The following is a 16,235-nucleotide window of genomic DNA, read 5'->3' as shown; positions in this document are numbered from 1 at the left end:
ACGATTTTAAAATTTTTTCATCTGAAATTCATTCAGCATAGTAGTTGAACTTCATGTTGTTTTCACGTTGAACTTCTGTGACGTATTTTTGTTTGTACGCGCGCCTGAACTTCTCTCTGTACGAACCCGACCTTCGGGCTATCTTCGCAACCGTGCCTTCTACCGCGAGTTTTTTCTGGTTAGTCGTGTTCCATGTGATGTAAGTGTAATCTTTAAACGATTTTTACTAACTAAATACTTGTTTTAGATAGGAATCTCGCTCATAGTCGTATTTTGCACTGGGGTCGTGAAGAACTCGCGTTTTTTGCGATTTTACTGCCTGAGTTGTTCGACCTGAACTTCCCATTGTGCTAGGTTGAACTTCCCGCAACATTGCCCAAATAGGGCTTGCTATATACCGTTGGAAAGCTATGGACACGAGTATCATGACCCAAGTTAAATTTTTCGCAAAATGTAAACGGTTTAAGAGTAGTTTTGAAAACCGTTTGTTCACACAAAAAACGTGAATCGCATTTCTAAACCGTTTATCATAATGAGGCAAGTAATATGGCGTTGGAAAACTGCTGCAATACCGCTTCTTCCACATGTTAAAAGTTTTCTCTAATTCCCTACGGTTAAAGAGTAATTTGAAAAAACGTAAAATTTCACAAACCGAACAGCCGTGTCCGTATTTTCGATGTCATTTCTAAATGGCTAATCCAATTGAGGCAAATGATATGGCGTTGGAAAGCTTATGAAATTGTGCTACTTTTTCATGTTGAGATATTTTTCTAATTGTAAATGGTTTAAAAGTGATTTATAAAACGGTCCAAGTTGCACCGAGTGTGTATTTTTGAGCTAATTTTTTAACCGTACGTCCGAATGTAGCAAATGATATGGCGTTGGAAAGCTTGAGGAAATGCGTAACTTTTTGGTATATATTTTGTCTCCCAATTCCTTACTGTTTTATGTCAGTTTTGAAAATGGATAAAAACGTATTTTCGCCGTAATTTCTACAAACTTTATCGGAATGGGGCTAATAATATACCACCGAAAAGATACGGAAAATGCGAAACTTTTTCATGTTGATGGTTTTCTCTAATTCCTAGCCGTTTTCAAGTAATTTTGAAAACGACGAGATCATTCGTTTTGCCTTTATCGCGAAACAGATTCTTCGGAAATGCATCACGTGAAGAACCTGAACTTCTCGGCGTGCGCACCTGAACTTCACTCTGTTTTTTCATGTGATTTTTTTTCTCATAGGTCTCCATCCACTGCTCGTAACTCTCCATCCACTCACCGGAATTGAGCAAATGACATACCGGTGGAAAGCTGTCGTAGACACGCAACTTTCCCGTGTTAATCATTTTTTCATACGCGCGAAGATTGTAAAAGTTTTTCATCTGATATTCATTCAGTGTAGTAGTTGAATTTCCTTCTGTTTTCACGTTGAACTTATGTGACGTATTTTCGTTTGTAATTTCTCATCCATTTCGTCGGTGTTGCACAAATGATATTCCTTTTATACAAAGTTCTCTCACAATAATTTTTTTTAACTTTCTCCGACCAAGGACTTCAACTTATAGCAACAAAAAAATTGAACCTTGCCTTTATTTCATTTTTCTCATATTAATCTTTTAGTTTTCCATTCTTATATTTCTTGCCTGAAATGCATTCCGTGTACTAGTTGAACTTCCCGTTGTTTTCATGTTGAACTTCTGTCACGTATTTTTGTTCAACCTCTCTCACAAGAATTTTTGAACTTCTGAGGGCGAGCACTTGAACTTCTAGCAACAAAACTTTTAGCCTTTTTTCTTTTCATTCTTTTTACATTGTGTATTTCGAACGTGAACTTCTGGTAGCTATCAATCTGAACTTCTCTGAGTTGCGTGAAAATATCTGAGATTTTTATAGATATTGAACCGTTCTACCTTTTCTATTTTTGAACTTCATTGTGTATTTTTTAGAAATGTAATAAACATTGTACAACTTCTTGGTTTTTTCAAACTGAATTTCTTGATTTATTCTTTAGTAACGAGGAAAATCAAGCTTCTTTAAATTGAACTTCTCTATTTTTGTAATTTGGACTTCTTGACTTACTTATTTTAGTGATGGAAAAAATCATAATTTTGTCATCAATATTGAACCTCTGTGTTTCTCAAAATTGAACTTCTAGTGTTTATTTATTTATAAATGGTGATAATTCTTCTTTATTGAATTTTGAACTACTCTATTTTTTAAAACTTGAACTTCTTGCCTTTTATTTTTTTGAACTTCCTGTTTCTTCCTTTAATAACGAGCAAGATCTGAATCTTGTATGAAAATCGAACTGCTCCTTTTTTTTAATTTGGACTTCTTGGTTTTTCTTTTAGTAACGGAAAAAATGCTAGTTTTTTAATAAACATCAAACCGCTCTGTTCTTAAAATCTAAACTTCTAGGTTTTCTAAAATGGAGAAAATCCATTTTTATAAGTTTGTTTTGAGATGCTTTGTTTTTTTAATTTGACCTTCTTTTAGGTGTTGTAACAAACATTGAATTTCTTCGCCTTTAAGATTTGAACCTCTAAGCTTTTTCCTGAAAGAGGGAATTCTAGTTTTTTTTATAATTTTCAAAATGAACATTTTTTTTATTGATGAAGAGATGCACATGGAAATTGGAAGTAGGAGGAAGGGTAGCACATTGTTTCCGTCTTTTGTAGTACTAGATATATAAAAAATGTAGCAGTCTTTGTAGTACTGGATATATAAAAAATGTAGCATAGTAGGCATTTTATTTTTGACCACCACAAAGAACGTGCATGTATCACTGAAAGTTTGTCAGCATGGCAACCTTAGAATACACATGTTTTGTAGCGCTAGGGCATCCCTACTAATAGGTTCATAAAACATTAGTCTGCTGAAAACATCAACATTGCTCTACTAGTTTTGAATACACAATTTTGTTCAATCAACACATTGGCCTGCTGAATATATGCAAATTGACCTGCTGAAAATATACACATTGGCCGGCTGAAATGGTGGTTGGCAAAATCTAACTGAAGTGCTGCCCAGGCCAGACGGAGACAAGAAGCACGCGTGCACGATGCTGCATGGAATGGCGGCAGGGATTGGGGGAGGTGGCTCCCGGTGATGTGTCTGCCCAGGTTTTTGTGTGTTGGGAGTGCACACCCGGCACCTTACCACGCGGGTGGATGCATGGGGGCGTCCACGGCGGAGCACGTTCAATGGCAGCAGCGGAGACGACCAGACTCGGTGTGGTGGCGCGCAGGAGCATGAACGGCGGCGCTCGTCACAGGCCTGTCTCTTCGGAGGGATCCAGGGGGCAATATGGTTTGAGGCTAAGGGAGGCCATCTCAATAGTACACAGGATGTAAGATCGCATACCCATGATTTGCATCCCAAAAACAACACAAAGATCACACACCCCGTTGCTGAACTCTGACATTCTTTCTGCACCTTATGTGACCTTCTCCCTGCCGTTATGCTGACCTTCTCCCTTCCTCTGTGGTGACCTTCTTCCTCCACAAAGGAAAAAAAGAAATCAAGTTCTTTCACCTAATGAACAAAATTTTCTTCAATCAGTAACTAAAAATGGGGTAACGAAAAATCTGCACAATCATTTTTACAAATATTGCCAAAGGTTGGAGGCAGCTTGAGACCATAGTAGGGATCAGAAGCCCATCATCTAACTTCTTTTTAGGCATCAGCAAAATGACAGAGCAAAATAACACGGTATGCAATCAAAATTATCTTATCGAAGAAGAAAGATATGGGCCTCGTCCGGTTTGCTGCAACAGTGGGATTCGCAGGGGGGCTGAGGCATTGAACGTCTTGCTGCTGCATCGTTGAACGGCCGAAGGTGGTGGTGGCGAACGACCTGAGTGCTGCGGCGCTCGATGCGGTGGTGGCAAGATGCAGGGGCGGCGCTCGATGGGACGCAGCCAGGAGGAGGACGGCGCATAGACAGAATGGATCGTCCATGGGGGAGGAGGCTCACCGGCCGTGGGGGAGAGGAGGCACGATGTCCATGGGAAAGGAATACCGGCGATGGGGGACGAGGCGTGCCACTGTTGAGGGAGGAGGCCCGCCGGCCGGGAGGGAGGATGGGAGAAGGTTGGCCGGCCGGGAGGGGGTGGGTTGGGGCGGGGAAGGTGGGACAGTGCCCTGGGCGAGGAGGCACGCGGCGGCGAGATCCAGGGAGGGCGGCGGTGGCGGCGAGATGCAGGGCGGCGGCGCGTTGTCGGGTGAAGGCGCGGGGGCGGCTAGAAGCAGGAGGCGGTGGGAGGCGATCTGGGGAGGGAGAGAGGCGCGCCGGGGCCGGGGAGACGGCGGCGAGAGGCGCTGGATCCAGGGGAAGGAGGCGATGTCGCGGTGGATCACAGGGGATCGGGGGAGAGGTTAGGGACGAGCGGTCGTGGGGTGGTGGGGTAGGAATGTTTTTTCGCAGAGGGTTGGGGAGTTCGGGAACCACCCGATCGCTATATAGGGCTCCGTGATCCAAATAACTATTCTGATCCCATAATCAGAATAGTGCTACTATATATATATATAATCCTTCCGTTCCAAAATAGATGACCCAACTTTATACTAACTTTGTACTAAAATTAGTACAAAGTTGAGTCATCTATTTTAGAACGGAGGAAGTATAATCCATCTCTGACCGAACAGAAGAACAAAAACATACCGCGGCGCCATCCCCATCATAGGACGCCGCCAGTCATGTAGACGAAATAAAGACAGAGTCTCAACTCTCAAGATCTGACTCTAGTGAAGCTCCAGAGACGCCGTCTATCAATGTCAACAAGACGGAAACATATTATTTCTTGTTGCCGATGACGCCATCCAGCAATCGGGGATTACACAACCACCCCAAACTGTGGTTCCCCCACATCGCGGGAGGCCAGACGAACCGGCGGCGGTGGAAGACGGTAATAGTAAAAAATCGATAACAAGACTACAAGAGAAGACTATGCATCTACATGCTGACCGATGCGAATTAGAAACTGATGGATTGATCCAGGAAGAATAAATCTATCGGACTGGATCAAATCATCAGCAAACCTAGCATGTCCCTCTACCCCGCCGTGGTGCCACTCCGCCACGAGGATCACGAAGATGCCGCCAAACCAGCACCCGAAGAAGAGGGCCAGCAGCGACAGGGCGATCAGGGCGGCGTTCGTCGACGCCGGATGGGACTCTTCCAGCAGCGCCGCAGCGTACCCGAAGACGAACATGAACGCGAAGAAGGCAAAACCCATCAGGGAAGTCAACATATGCCTGCTACACTCGTTGGGCTCCGCCTCCCCGGCGTCAGGGTTCTCGACGTCGACCATCGAGCGGGAGATATCGCCGCCTCGTCGACGATATTCCTGTATATATGTAGTTAACGTGCCGTGTGTCCGTGTCTACGTGCGTTCTTGCGTACATATCTCCGGCCGTACGTATACGCTTGATATAGTCCGGCCGGTCGGCTACACTGATTGGTTACGATTCGCAGTGTTCCGGTCGGTTTCAGGATCGAAGAGAGGACGGCCACAGGCAATCCGGAGGCTTCTATTATCTAGTCCCTCTGTTCCGAATTACTTGTTTTGAATTTGTCTAGATACGGATATATCTAGACTCATTTTAGTGCTAGATACCTCCGTATCTAGATAAATCTAAGATAAGTAATTCGGAACGGAGGGAGTATACTGCTATTAGGTTTTGCTAATGGTCAGGTGCCTGAATTTTTAGTTTGTGACAGCCACTTTTTTCCCTTTGACTGTAGCATCCCAAAGGTGATTCGTGTTGGCTTGGACTGCACCCTACATTCCACGTATAAACACTACTGGAATTTTTGTATACACCGTGTGCCAGGCTCTTTGCCGAGAGCTAAACTGCGGACACTCGGCAAAGTAGCAGACGCCAAGAGTGCCTCTCGGCAACAGGCGCATCTCAGAGTAGGCCTCGGCAAAAAGGCAACACTCAGCAAAAGAACTATTTGCCGATAGCCATGCAGTGCATGCATGGCAACGTTTTGCCACGTGGCACAGCCGGCCGCGGCGGCACGATCACGGTTTGACTTCTTTACCGAAAGCAGCTCTCGGAACAGCCACAGTTGTTGATTATTTAGTCCCATCACGCCTATCTGTTTAAATAGTCTGATAGTAGAATTGCATTAAACTTCGGTGTTCATTGGTAAGAATATGTATTAATTTTATGATCTAACTGTGCCTTTACAGAGCGCCGCTCTTGGAACATCAACGCTTCCCGAGTGTGGCTCTTGGTAAAGATATGGCTGCCATCAAACTTCAGTCCCACCTTGCCCTAAGACAAGCAACAGAACATGTTTAAATAGTGGAATAGTTCAGATGCAGTAAGCTTCGGTCTTCATTACACCCATGTTAAGAAGATGTACCCTCACTTTGAAACTTCACCTGTTTCGGATAGAGAAGATTCAAAGTGATAGGCCGTCTTCCTAATGATGGATGCCGGCGCTTTTTATTAATTCAACAGCACCATCTCCGAGCTAGTCTCTGGGTATCGAGAGGTTTGTGCAGGAAGTGCGGGTCCTGTTGCTCCATTGGCCTCGAAACTTCTCATGCTCTCAAAGTAGGCAATGCATTTTTCGGACACGCCTGCAATATTCGAGAAATTTATTGCTTTGATAGGGTTCCTGTCGTGGGGGGTGCACGATCACCTACGGGGCAGGGCCGCCCCTTTGTGGTTCAGTGAGGTGGATGGTCACATTGCACAAAGAGCAGAAACGATAGGGCGGCACGTCGAGGGACAACTCTCTTTTACCCAGGTTCGGGCCGCTTTGCAGCATAAAACACTACTCCTGCTTTGGTGGATTGATCACGAGGAAGACTAAGACACGGAGCGCTCTAGCCCGGCAAGGGTGCCTCAGGAAGAGCAAATGCGTGCATACAAGTGTTGGGGGGTCAAAATGTTCGTACCCTTTGGTCGGTTGCCTCGGGCCTCCTTTTATAGGTTAAGAGGTGACCACAATGGCAAAACAATCATTTTGGTGTGATTGGATAGCTAACAGTGCTATCATACCTAACTCTGACAGTTAGGACAAAGTGCATTAAATGCACTGCTAGGTGTCATGCTGAGGTTGAAGCCCGGCATGCCTGCCGCGCCGCTTATACATTTTCTCCTTATTAGCGTGACACACCATTTGGACGGGTGTCAATAAAGTTAATCTTCTCTCCAGCAGGCTGCCACGTACCTGATAGGATCCACCTAGCCACCTGAGAGCTCAACACCTCGCTGATAAGTGACTGGCGTATGATGAGGTGGAGCAGTGGTGTTCTGGTGAAGGTTTTGCCAGTGTGAAGCTTGCCGGGGGTTGCCTTGAGTCTTTGCTTCGACCTTGGTGGACCTCAGAGGCTTTGCCGAGGAGGGGCTTGGCCTTGGTCCCAGTCCCAGTCTCGACCCCGCGGGGCTTGCCAGCCTGGCAGGGGAGACCTTCCTGGAGGATCCTTTGGTCGCCTTTGTCTTCTTGATTTGCTCCTTGACCTCATGAAGAGCGGTCTCTCTGGCTCGCCTTGTATCAAACATTGCTGCTTGTAGTATGATCCGTCGGGCACCTGTGCGCAAGTCCGGGCAGCGAACGCGATCGATCGCTGCACCGACAGTTTCATCGCCAGAAATTGCAGATCAGCAAGGCGCCACATGAAATCATGTCCGATAGCGGAATGGAAATCCTTTGTGATGTCCTTGCGGCATGCCTAGGCCATGCACAGACGAGAGAGGGGCATTCCCTGCCACCGGGTTACCGAAAGTACCTCGGTGGCATGCCTGATGCAACAATTGAAATCCTCGGGAAATCGTACGATGATGGAATTGCTGGAGAGCTGGCACGGTGTCATCACGTGGCCCCTGTAGGGTGTGGTAAAAGTTTGGGCGTGTTTCGAATAAACATCCCCTGAGGTTGCTTGTAAACTTCACCGTCCTCGAGCTAGTCTCTGGGTATCGAGAGGGACCGTCTCCGGTTTATGCAGGAAGTGCGGGTCCTGTTGCTCTGTTGGGCCTCAAAACTTCTCGTGCTCTCAAAGGAGGCAATCGCACGTCACGGACCCCCCCCCCCCCCCGCGCGCATTTTTCGGACACGCGTGCAATATTCTAGAAATTTATTGCTCTCCTAGGTTTCATCGCCCGAAATTGCAGATCAGCAAGGCGGCAGATGAAATCATGCCCGGTAGCGGCATGGGAAATCCTGTGTGATGTCCTTGTGGCATGCCTAGGCCCTGCATAAACGAGGGAGGGACATGCCTTGCCACCGTGTTACTGAAAGTACCTAGGTGGCATGCCTGATGCAACCGTGGAAATCCTCGGAAAATCGTACGATGCCGGAATTCCTCGAGAGGTGGCATGATGTCATCACATGGCCCCTGTAGGTTGTGGTGAAAGTTTGGGCGCGTTTCTAATAAGCACCCCCTAAGGCCGCTTGTCAACTACACCGTCCCCGAGCTAGTCTCTGGGTATCGAGAGGGAACGTGTCTGGTTTGTGCAAGAAGTGCGGGTCCTCTTGCAAAGATGGCCTCGGAACTTCTCGTGCTCTCAAAGGAGGCAATTGCATGGCACGTGCCACCCCACCTCCCCGCATTTTTCTAACACGCGTGCAATATTCGATAAATTTATTACTCTGGTAGGGTTTCATGGCCGGAAATTACAGATCAGCATGGCGGCACATGAAATCATGCCCGGTAGCGGCATGGGAAACCTCTGTGATGTCATTGTGGCATGCCTAGGCCCTGCACAGACAACAGAGGTGCATGCCCAGCCACCGGGTTGCCGAAAGTACCTTGGTGGCATGCCTGATGCAACTGTCGAAATCCTCGGTAAATCGTACGATGCCGCAATCATGTCTTCTTCTCTCAAGTGGCTCATCATTCTCAAACATCTCCCGAGATCATGTCATTTCCATCCTAGCCCATCCTCAAATTCTTATCCTCGAAAATATTTATTTTTCTATTAAAGGAATAGTCATGTTTGCTCTAGGTTGTAAAGCAACCTATATTTCTGCCTTGCCATAAATTTTCAAATAATTCTCATAAATTCTTTTGGCAGTGTGTGCACGTGCGAATTTTTGGTTAATGTAGGGCTATGTCTTCTAGTTGAACATGTGTAATTTGTTAATATATAAAGGTACCACCAATCCACCATGGTAGCTAAAATAGACTAGACACATGATCACTAAGGGACAGCGCCGACGCCCATGGCAGGGTTGGACTAGCCTTGGCATGATGATTGAGGGGAGAGTATCTGGTGCTACCAAACCTTAGGTGCTACCGTGATACGGGCTCCTTAGCCGTTGGATTCCTAGATCGCCGAAAGGGCGCCACACGCACGAGGCCTCCCCTCCCCCCCCTCCTGCGTCGGCGGGCCGAAAAGTTGCGGATCTACAGTCCTTCATCGCGAGCCGCCGGATTTGGCTTTTCCGGCCGCTGGTGGCTGCGCCAAGCGATGGAATGGTCGGGGAGCATCTTCTGTAGCCCTGACAAGGTCGCATCGCCGCATGCAGGTACGAGTTGGTCCTCCCGCCGTCGCCGACGGTTTGTGGGCATGGATTCGTCCCGCCATCCACCGGGCTCGACGCTCGCGCAGCGGCTCTGTGGCTCGCCGATGTCGCTCATACAGTGTGGCGACTGCACGCGGATAGTGCTACGGCTATCTTCGGGCACGCCGAAGCATTCCGGATGGGTGTTCTTCAAATGCGAAAACGGTGGGGTACGTGTTGTTTCCGTTCGGCTCATTTTGATAGCCCATTCTTTGATTCAATTGCGGTAGCTCATGTCGAACATCATCATGTGTGTAGGAAGATGGATGCTCTTTTTGGTTTTGGGAAGGCGAATACATTAATTTATTGATAGGAAGAAACTTAATAGACGTTGATGCACTCCTTAGAAGAATCAAAGGCAATGATGTGGCTGCATGTGCAAGTAGAGGGGAAGCAACGTCTACTTTTTTCGAACGAAAGATGAAGAAAAAAGAATGCAAAATCAAGAATCCACAGATCAACAAAGAATGCATGAAGAAGATATTAGTCCAACTAGTGGGAGCAGTTATGAAAGTTGGAAATCTTCTAAAATGCATACTTGTGGTTCTTGTTTTCTTTGATCTTACTATTCTAGTAAAGATTTGGTGATGTATTATGTATCCATGTTGTCGAAAAAGCAAAAAGAAATGCATTATGTTGGATCAAATGAAAGGTGCAAATTTAGGTTTCCGGGCCGGGAGGAGCTGCGTCAGATTAGACCCTACAAAGCTGACCTGTAAAAAAGCATATTTCGCGAATATTCTTTTTACGGACCCGTTATGCTGGGTCTACACCTGCGGCCGTCCATACTGGCGCTGGTTTCCCCAAGTTGGTTTTCTTGCTAGTGTCGATTGGGCCGACTATTTGTGTGCGAGTGATCTCGATCCAGCCCATCCTGCTCCATTTCGGCCTCATACATACACAGATCTACATAGATCTTCCCTAAAAAACATAGATCTGCATATTGGTTCGCTTGATTTATTACTGCTGAGTTGCTTCTAATTAAGTACAGTAGTATTTCACTTCGTTAATTGCTCTGGAGATACTATTATTAGCAAGCAATTAAGCGTGTGTGGTACATGTAGATCTCTTTTCTCCAGTCTCCAGCTGAGAAGAGAAAGGCCACCCGGCCGGCAGAAAAAAAGAAAAAAAGAAGGAAGGAAGAAAAAAGGCTGTGCAAGTACAGACCACGGCCGTATTTCCGATTTACTAGTATTATTTCTTTGCCTGTTAATGCGATCACTTTTTTTAGGCAAGTTAATGCGATCACTCGATCGGTTGGTGGATCCAATGTGGAAGCGGTTAAGCCCAGCCCTCGTTAAAAATCACGCCATCACTTCCTTAATACTACTAGCATATACGTATATATCATCCGACGTATTCATATTTTGATTCCTAAAGTAGTAAAGAAAAAAAATTGAAGCATCATGCTTTATACTGGTACATCCTTGGTACATGTGCTATTAATTATTTCTCCAGCCGACCATCTAATTTAGGATGTTTTTTTTTGAGGAAACCGCATCGGCGGCCCTAGTTCTTTTCCCGCATCGTCAGTTTGGTCCCAATTCTTTAAAACGGAACATCCAAGTCCTAATCTTATTTAGATGCTTCACCGCAGGTCCTAAATAAGTCTGGCCTGCGTTGACTGGTGCCACGTCGGACGTGGGGGCGTGCACAGCTTAACGACCGCTCCGGTGTAACTTTGCAGTTAGCCCCCGATCGACCGGCTCTGTCTTATTTCGCACCGTGGAATCATCGATACCTTTCTGTCTCGCGACATGGGAGGCGACCTGGCGGCGGCGCTGCGCTACTCCGGTGATGACCGGAGGCGATGGAGCAGCTGCAGCCACGGCTGGCATGGAGAACACGAGGAACGAGCCCGCTCGCAAGGGGCCGAAGCTCCGGCGACCAAACGATCCTCCTGCCCGCTATGGTGAGTAATCCCTAAACCTAAATCCCCAATTCGTGCAACCACATCATGGCGGTTCATTTGTAGGTCGAATTGGCGGCATAATCTGACGATTTGCGTACTATTTAGGTCCGCTTGAGGAGGAACTCACAGTAGAAATCAATTATAGCGGTTTTTTGTGTGGATTTGGGGCCGCGAAGAGCTATGTTGATGGCAAGCAAGCAAGATTTGATGGCTGTGAAGCAGATACTTGGTCACCTCTGTGGCTGACAGATTTCATGGAGCAGCTAGGTTATCGTGATCGGGATAAGTATACTTTGTACTGGCTTCTCCCTGGAATGGATCTCGGATCAGGACTCCGCATTATAGACCGAGATGTTGACACAATGCATATGATTGTTGTTGTTCCTAAATTTCAATACTTTCAGATTTTTGTGGACCACAAAGATATGGATTTTGATGATGTTGTTGTAATTGATGATGTCGTGATTGGTGGCGCTCCTAGTTCAAGGAAGTACGAGCAGCAAGTAGTGGCAAGTCTCCAGCTAGGCAGCAACAACATAGCAATGCGCATGAGCTGAGAAGAAGTACGAGGAAGCTTGAATTGGAAGAAGAAGCACAAGATGGTTCAGATGATGACAGTGATAGTGAATTGGATGAAGACTGGGTTGATTCTGACAATGAGATAGCTGCCGATGATGATGATTTGTTTAAAGAATGGGTAGATGAGAAATTTGAGGCAAAAAAGAAGAAGAAATCCAAATGGAAGCAGGACAGTGATTATGATACAGATGAAGATTTGGAAGAGCTGCAAGTTTCAGATGTTGAAGCAGCTGATTCAGCAGAAGAAGTAGAAGTCGTGGACAAGCAAGGTAGAAAGAAGATGAAGAAGAAAGTGAAGTTGAGAAGGTGGAGGCCAGAGAATATGAGACAAGTGGAATTTAGAATTGGTATGGTGTTTTTGTTAGTGATAGAGCTTAGAGGAGCAATACAAGAATACATTGTGCAGCAAAGGGTAGGTGTACACTACAAGAAGAATGATTTGCAAAGGATTAGGGCTTGCTGTGAGCCAAAATGTCCCTGGTACTTGTATGTTGCACCCGACAGCAGGTCTAAAGCTTGGACTGTGAAGAAATATGCAGGCCATCACAATTGTGAAAGAGATTTCAAGATAAAGCAGTTCACGGCAAGGTATTTAGCAGCTCATTATGTGGAAAAATTCAGATGTGATGACAAGATGTCACTGAAGAACTTTGCTAGGATGATAGAATAGGATTTCAACATGACAGCAAGTAGAAGCAAGCTAGAAAGGGCCAGAAGAATTGCACTTAAGCAGATCCATGGGGATGAACTGGCACAGTACAATTTGTTGTGGGATTTTGCAGCTGAGATTGGAAGATCAAATCCAGGAAGTACAATGTTTGTCAATGCAAATGTTGGAGTGTTTCAGAACTGTTAATGTCACTCGATGCATGCAAGAGGGGCTTTTGGCAGGTTGTAGGCCCATTATAGGCATTGATGAGTGCCATATTAAGAACAAATTAGGTGGACTGATGCTAGCAGTGAAGGAAATATGCCCTAGAGGCAATAATAAAGTTATTATTTATTTCCTTAAATCATGATAAATGTTTATTATTCATGCTAGAATTGTATTATCTGGAAACATAATACTTGTGTGAATACATAGACAAACTAAACGTCACTAGTATGCCTCTACTTGACTAGCTCGTTAATCAAAGATGGTTATGTTTCCTAACCATAGACATGTGTTGTCATTTGATTAACAGGATCACATCATTAGGAGAATGATGTGATTGACTTGACCCATTGTGTTAGCTTAGCACTCGATCGTTTAGTATGTTGCTATTGCTTTATTCATGACTTATACATGTTCCTATGACTATGAGATTATGCAACTCCCGTTTACCGGAGGAACACTTTGTGTGCTACCAAACGTCACAACGTAAATGGATGATTATAAAGGAGCTCTACAGGTGTCTCCAAAGGTATATGTTGGGTTGGCCTATTTCGAGATTAGGATTTGTCACTCCGATTGTCGGAGAGGTATCTCTGGGCCCTCTCGGTAATGCACATCACATAAGCCTTGCAAGCATTGCAACTAATGAGTTAGTTGCGAGATGATGTATTACGGAACGAGTAAAGAGACTTGCCGGTAACGAGATTGAACTAGGTATTAAGATACCGATGATCAAATCTCGGGCAAGTAACATACCGATGACAAAGGGAACAACGTATGTTGTTATGCGGTCTGACCGATAAAGATCTTCGTAGAATATGTAGGAGCCAATATGAGCATCCAGGTTCCACTATTGGTTATTGACCGGAGACGTGTCTCGGTCATGTCTACATTGTTCTCGAACCCGTAGGGTCCGCACGCTTAAGGTTTCGATGACAGTTATATTCTGAGTTTATGAGTTTTGATGTACCGAAGGAGTTCGGAGTCCCGGATGAGATCGGGGACATGACGAGGAGTCTCGAAATGGTCGAGACGTAAAGATCGATATATTGGATGACTATATTCGGACATCGGAAAGGTTCCGAGTGGTTCGGGTATTTTTCGGAGTACCGGGGAGTTACGGGAATACGGGGGAAGAAGTATATGGGCCTTATTGGGCTTTAGGGGAGAGGGAGAGGCAGGCCGCGCCCCCCAAGGCCTAGTCCGAATTGGACTAGGGGGAGGGGCTGCGCCCCCTCCTTCCTTCTCTTCCCTCTTCCCCTTCCTTGTCTCCTACTCCTACTACATGGAAGGACTCCTAGTTGGACTAGGAAAAGGGGAATCCTAGTACCGGAGGGAGTAGGACTCCCCAAGGGCGCGCCATAGAGAGGGCCGGCCCTCCCCTCCTCCACTCCTTTATATACGGGGGCAGGGGGCACCCCATAGACACACAAGTTGATCCTTGTGATCGTTTTCTTAGCCGTGTGTGGTGCCCCCTTCCACCATACTCCTCGATAATATTGTAGCGATGCTTAGGCGAAGCCCTGCGACGGTAGAATATCAAGATCGTCACCACACCGTCGTGCTGACGGAACTCTTCCCCGACACTTTGCTGGATCGGAGTCCGGGGATCGTCATCGAGCTGAACGTGTGCTAAAACTCGGAGGTGTCGTAGTTTCGGTGCTTGGTCGGTCGGGCCGTGAAGACGTACGACTACATCAACCGCATTGTCATAACGCTTTCGCTGTCGGTCTACGAGGGTACGTAGACTACACTCTCCCCTCTCGTTGCTATGCATCACCATGATCTTGCGTGTGCGTAGGAAAATTTTGAAATTACTATCTTCCCCAACAGTGGCATCCGAGCCTAAGTTTTATGTGTTGATGTTATATGCATGAGTAGAACACAAGTGAGTTGTGGGCGATATAAGTCATACTGCTTACCAGCATGTCATACTTTGGTTCGGCGGTATTGTTGGATGAAGCGGCCCGAACCGACATTATGCGTACGCTTACGCGAGACTGGTTCTACCGACGTGCTTTGCACACAGGTGGCTGGCGGGTGTCAATTTCTCCAACTTTAGTTGAACCGAGTGTGGCTACGCCCGGTCCTTGCGAAGGTTAAAACAGCACCAACTTGACAAACTATCGTTGTGGTTTTTGATGCGTAGGTAAGAACGGTTCTTGCTAAGCCCGTAGCAGCCACGTAAAACTTGCAACAACAAAGTAGAGGACGTCTAACTTGTTTTTGTGGGGCATGTTGTGATGTGATATGGTCAAGACGTGATGAAATATAAGTTGTTGTATGAGATGATCATGTTTTGTTGAAGTTTTCGGCAACTGGCAAAATCCTTATGGTTGTCTCTCTATTGCATAAGATGCAAGCGCCCAATAATTGCTTTACTTTATCGCTATGCGATAGCAATAGTTGCAAGAGCAATTGTTGGTGAGACGACCACGTGACGACACATTGATATAGATCAAGATGATGGAGATCATGGTGTCATGCCGGTGACGATAGAGATCATGACAGTACTTTGGAGATGCAAATCAAAGGCGTAAGATGATGATGGCCATATCATGTCACATATTTTGATTGCATATGATGTTTATATTTTATACATCTTATTTTGCTTAGTTTGACGGTAGCATTTTAAGATGATCTCTCACTAATTATCAAGAAGTGTTCTCCCTAAGTATGCACCCTTGCGAAAGTTCTTCGTGCTGAGACACCACGTGATGATCGGGTGTGATAGGCTCTACGTTCAAATACAACGGGTGCAAAACAGTTGCACACGCGGAATACTCAGGTTAAACTTGATGAGCCTAGCATATACAGATATGGCCTCGGAACACGGAGACCAAAAGGTCGAACGTTAATCATATAGTAGATATGATCAACATAGTGATGTTCACCATTGAAAACTACTCCATCTCATGTGATGATCGGACATGGTTTAGTTGATTTGGATCACGTGATCACTTAGATGACTAGAGAGATATCTGTCTAAGTGGGACTTCTTAAGTAATATGATTAATTGAACTTAAATTTATCATAAACTTAGTCCTGGTAGTATTTTGCAAATCATGTTGTAGATCAATAGCTCACGTTGTTGCTTCCCTGTGTTTATTTTGATATGTTCCTAGAGAAAATTGTGTTGAAAGATGTTAGTAGCAATGATGCGGATTGGATCCGTGATCTGAGGTTTATCCTCATTGCTACACAGAGGAATTATGTCATTGATGCACCGCTAGGTGACAGACCTATTGCAGGAGCAGATGCAGACGTTATGAACGTTTGGCTAGCTAAATATGATGACTACTTGATAGTTTAGTACACCATGCTTAACGGCTTAGAATCGAGAC

The 16,235-nt window shown here is 45.7% G+C and overlaps 1 protein-coding gene across 1 annotated transcript; it reads left to right on the top strand.

Annotated features, from left to right (window-relative positions):
* Nucleotides 1-11,203: 11,203 nt before the first annotated feature.
* On the top strand, nt 11,204-11,995 carry LOC123184622 (uncharacterized). Its single transcript, XM_044596714.1, has 2 exons — nt 11,204-11,438; nt 11,544-11,995. The coding sequence occupies exons 1-2, from the start codon at nt 11,324-11,326 to the stop codon at nt 11,993-11,995; spliced, it is 567 nt and encodes a 188-aa protein (XP_044452649.1). The 5' UTR covers nt 11,204-11,323.
* Nucleotides 11,996-16,235: the final 4,240 nt, after the last annotated feature.

This window comes from Triticum aestivum, chromosome 2A (assembly GCF_018294505.1).
Source record: "Triticum aestivum cultivar Chinese Spring chromosome 2A, IWGSC CS RefSeq v2.1, whole genome shotgun sequence".
NCBI classification, from domain to species: Eukaryota; Viridiplantae; Streptophyta; class Magnoliopsida; order Poales; family Poaceae; genus Triticum; species Triticum aestivum.
This window is presented reverse-complemented; position numbering and strand designations above follow the sequence as displayed.

Coding starts and splice junctions, on each gene's coding strand:
- LOC123184622 (XM_044596714.1), top strand. CDS start 11,324: ATGACCGGAGGCGATGGAGCAGCTGCAGCCACGGCTGGCATGGAGAAC. Junction 11,439..11,543: donor CGATCCTCCTGCCCGCTATG/GTGAGTAATCCC, acceptor CGTACTATTTAG/GTCCGCTTGAGGAGGAACTC.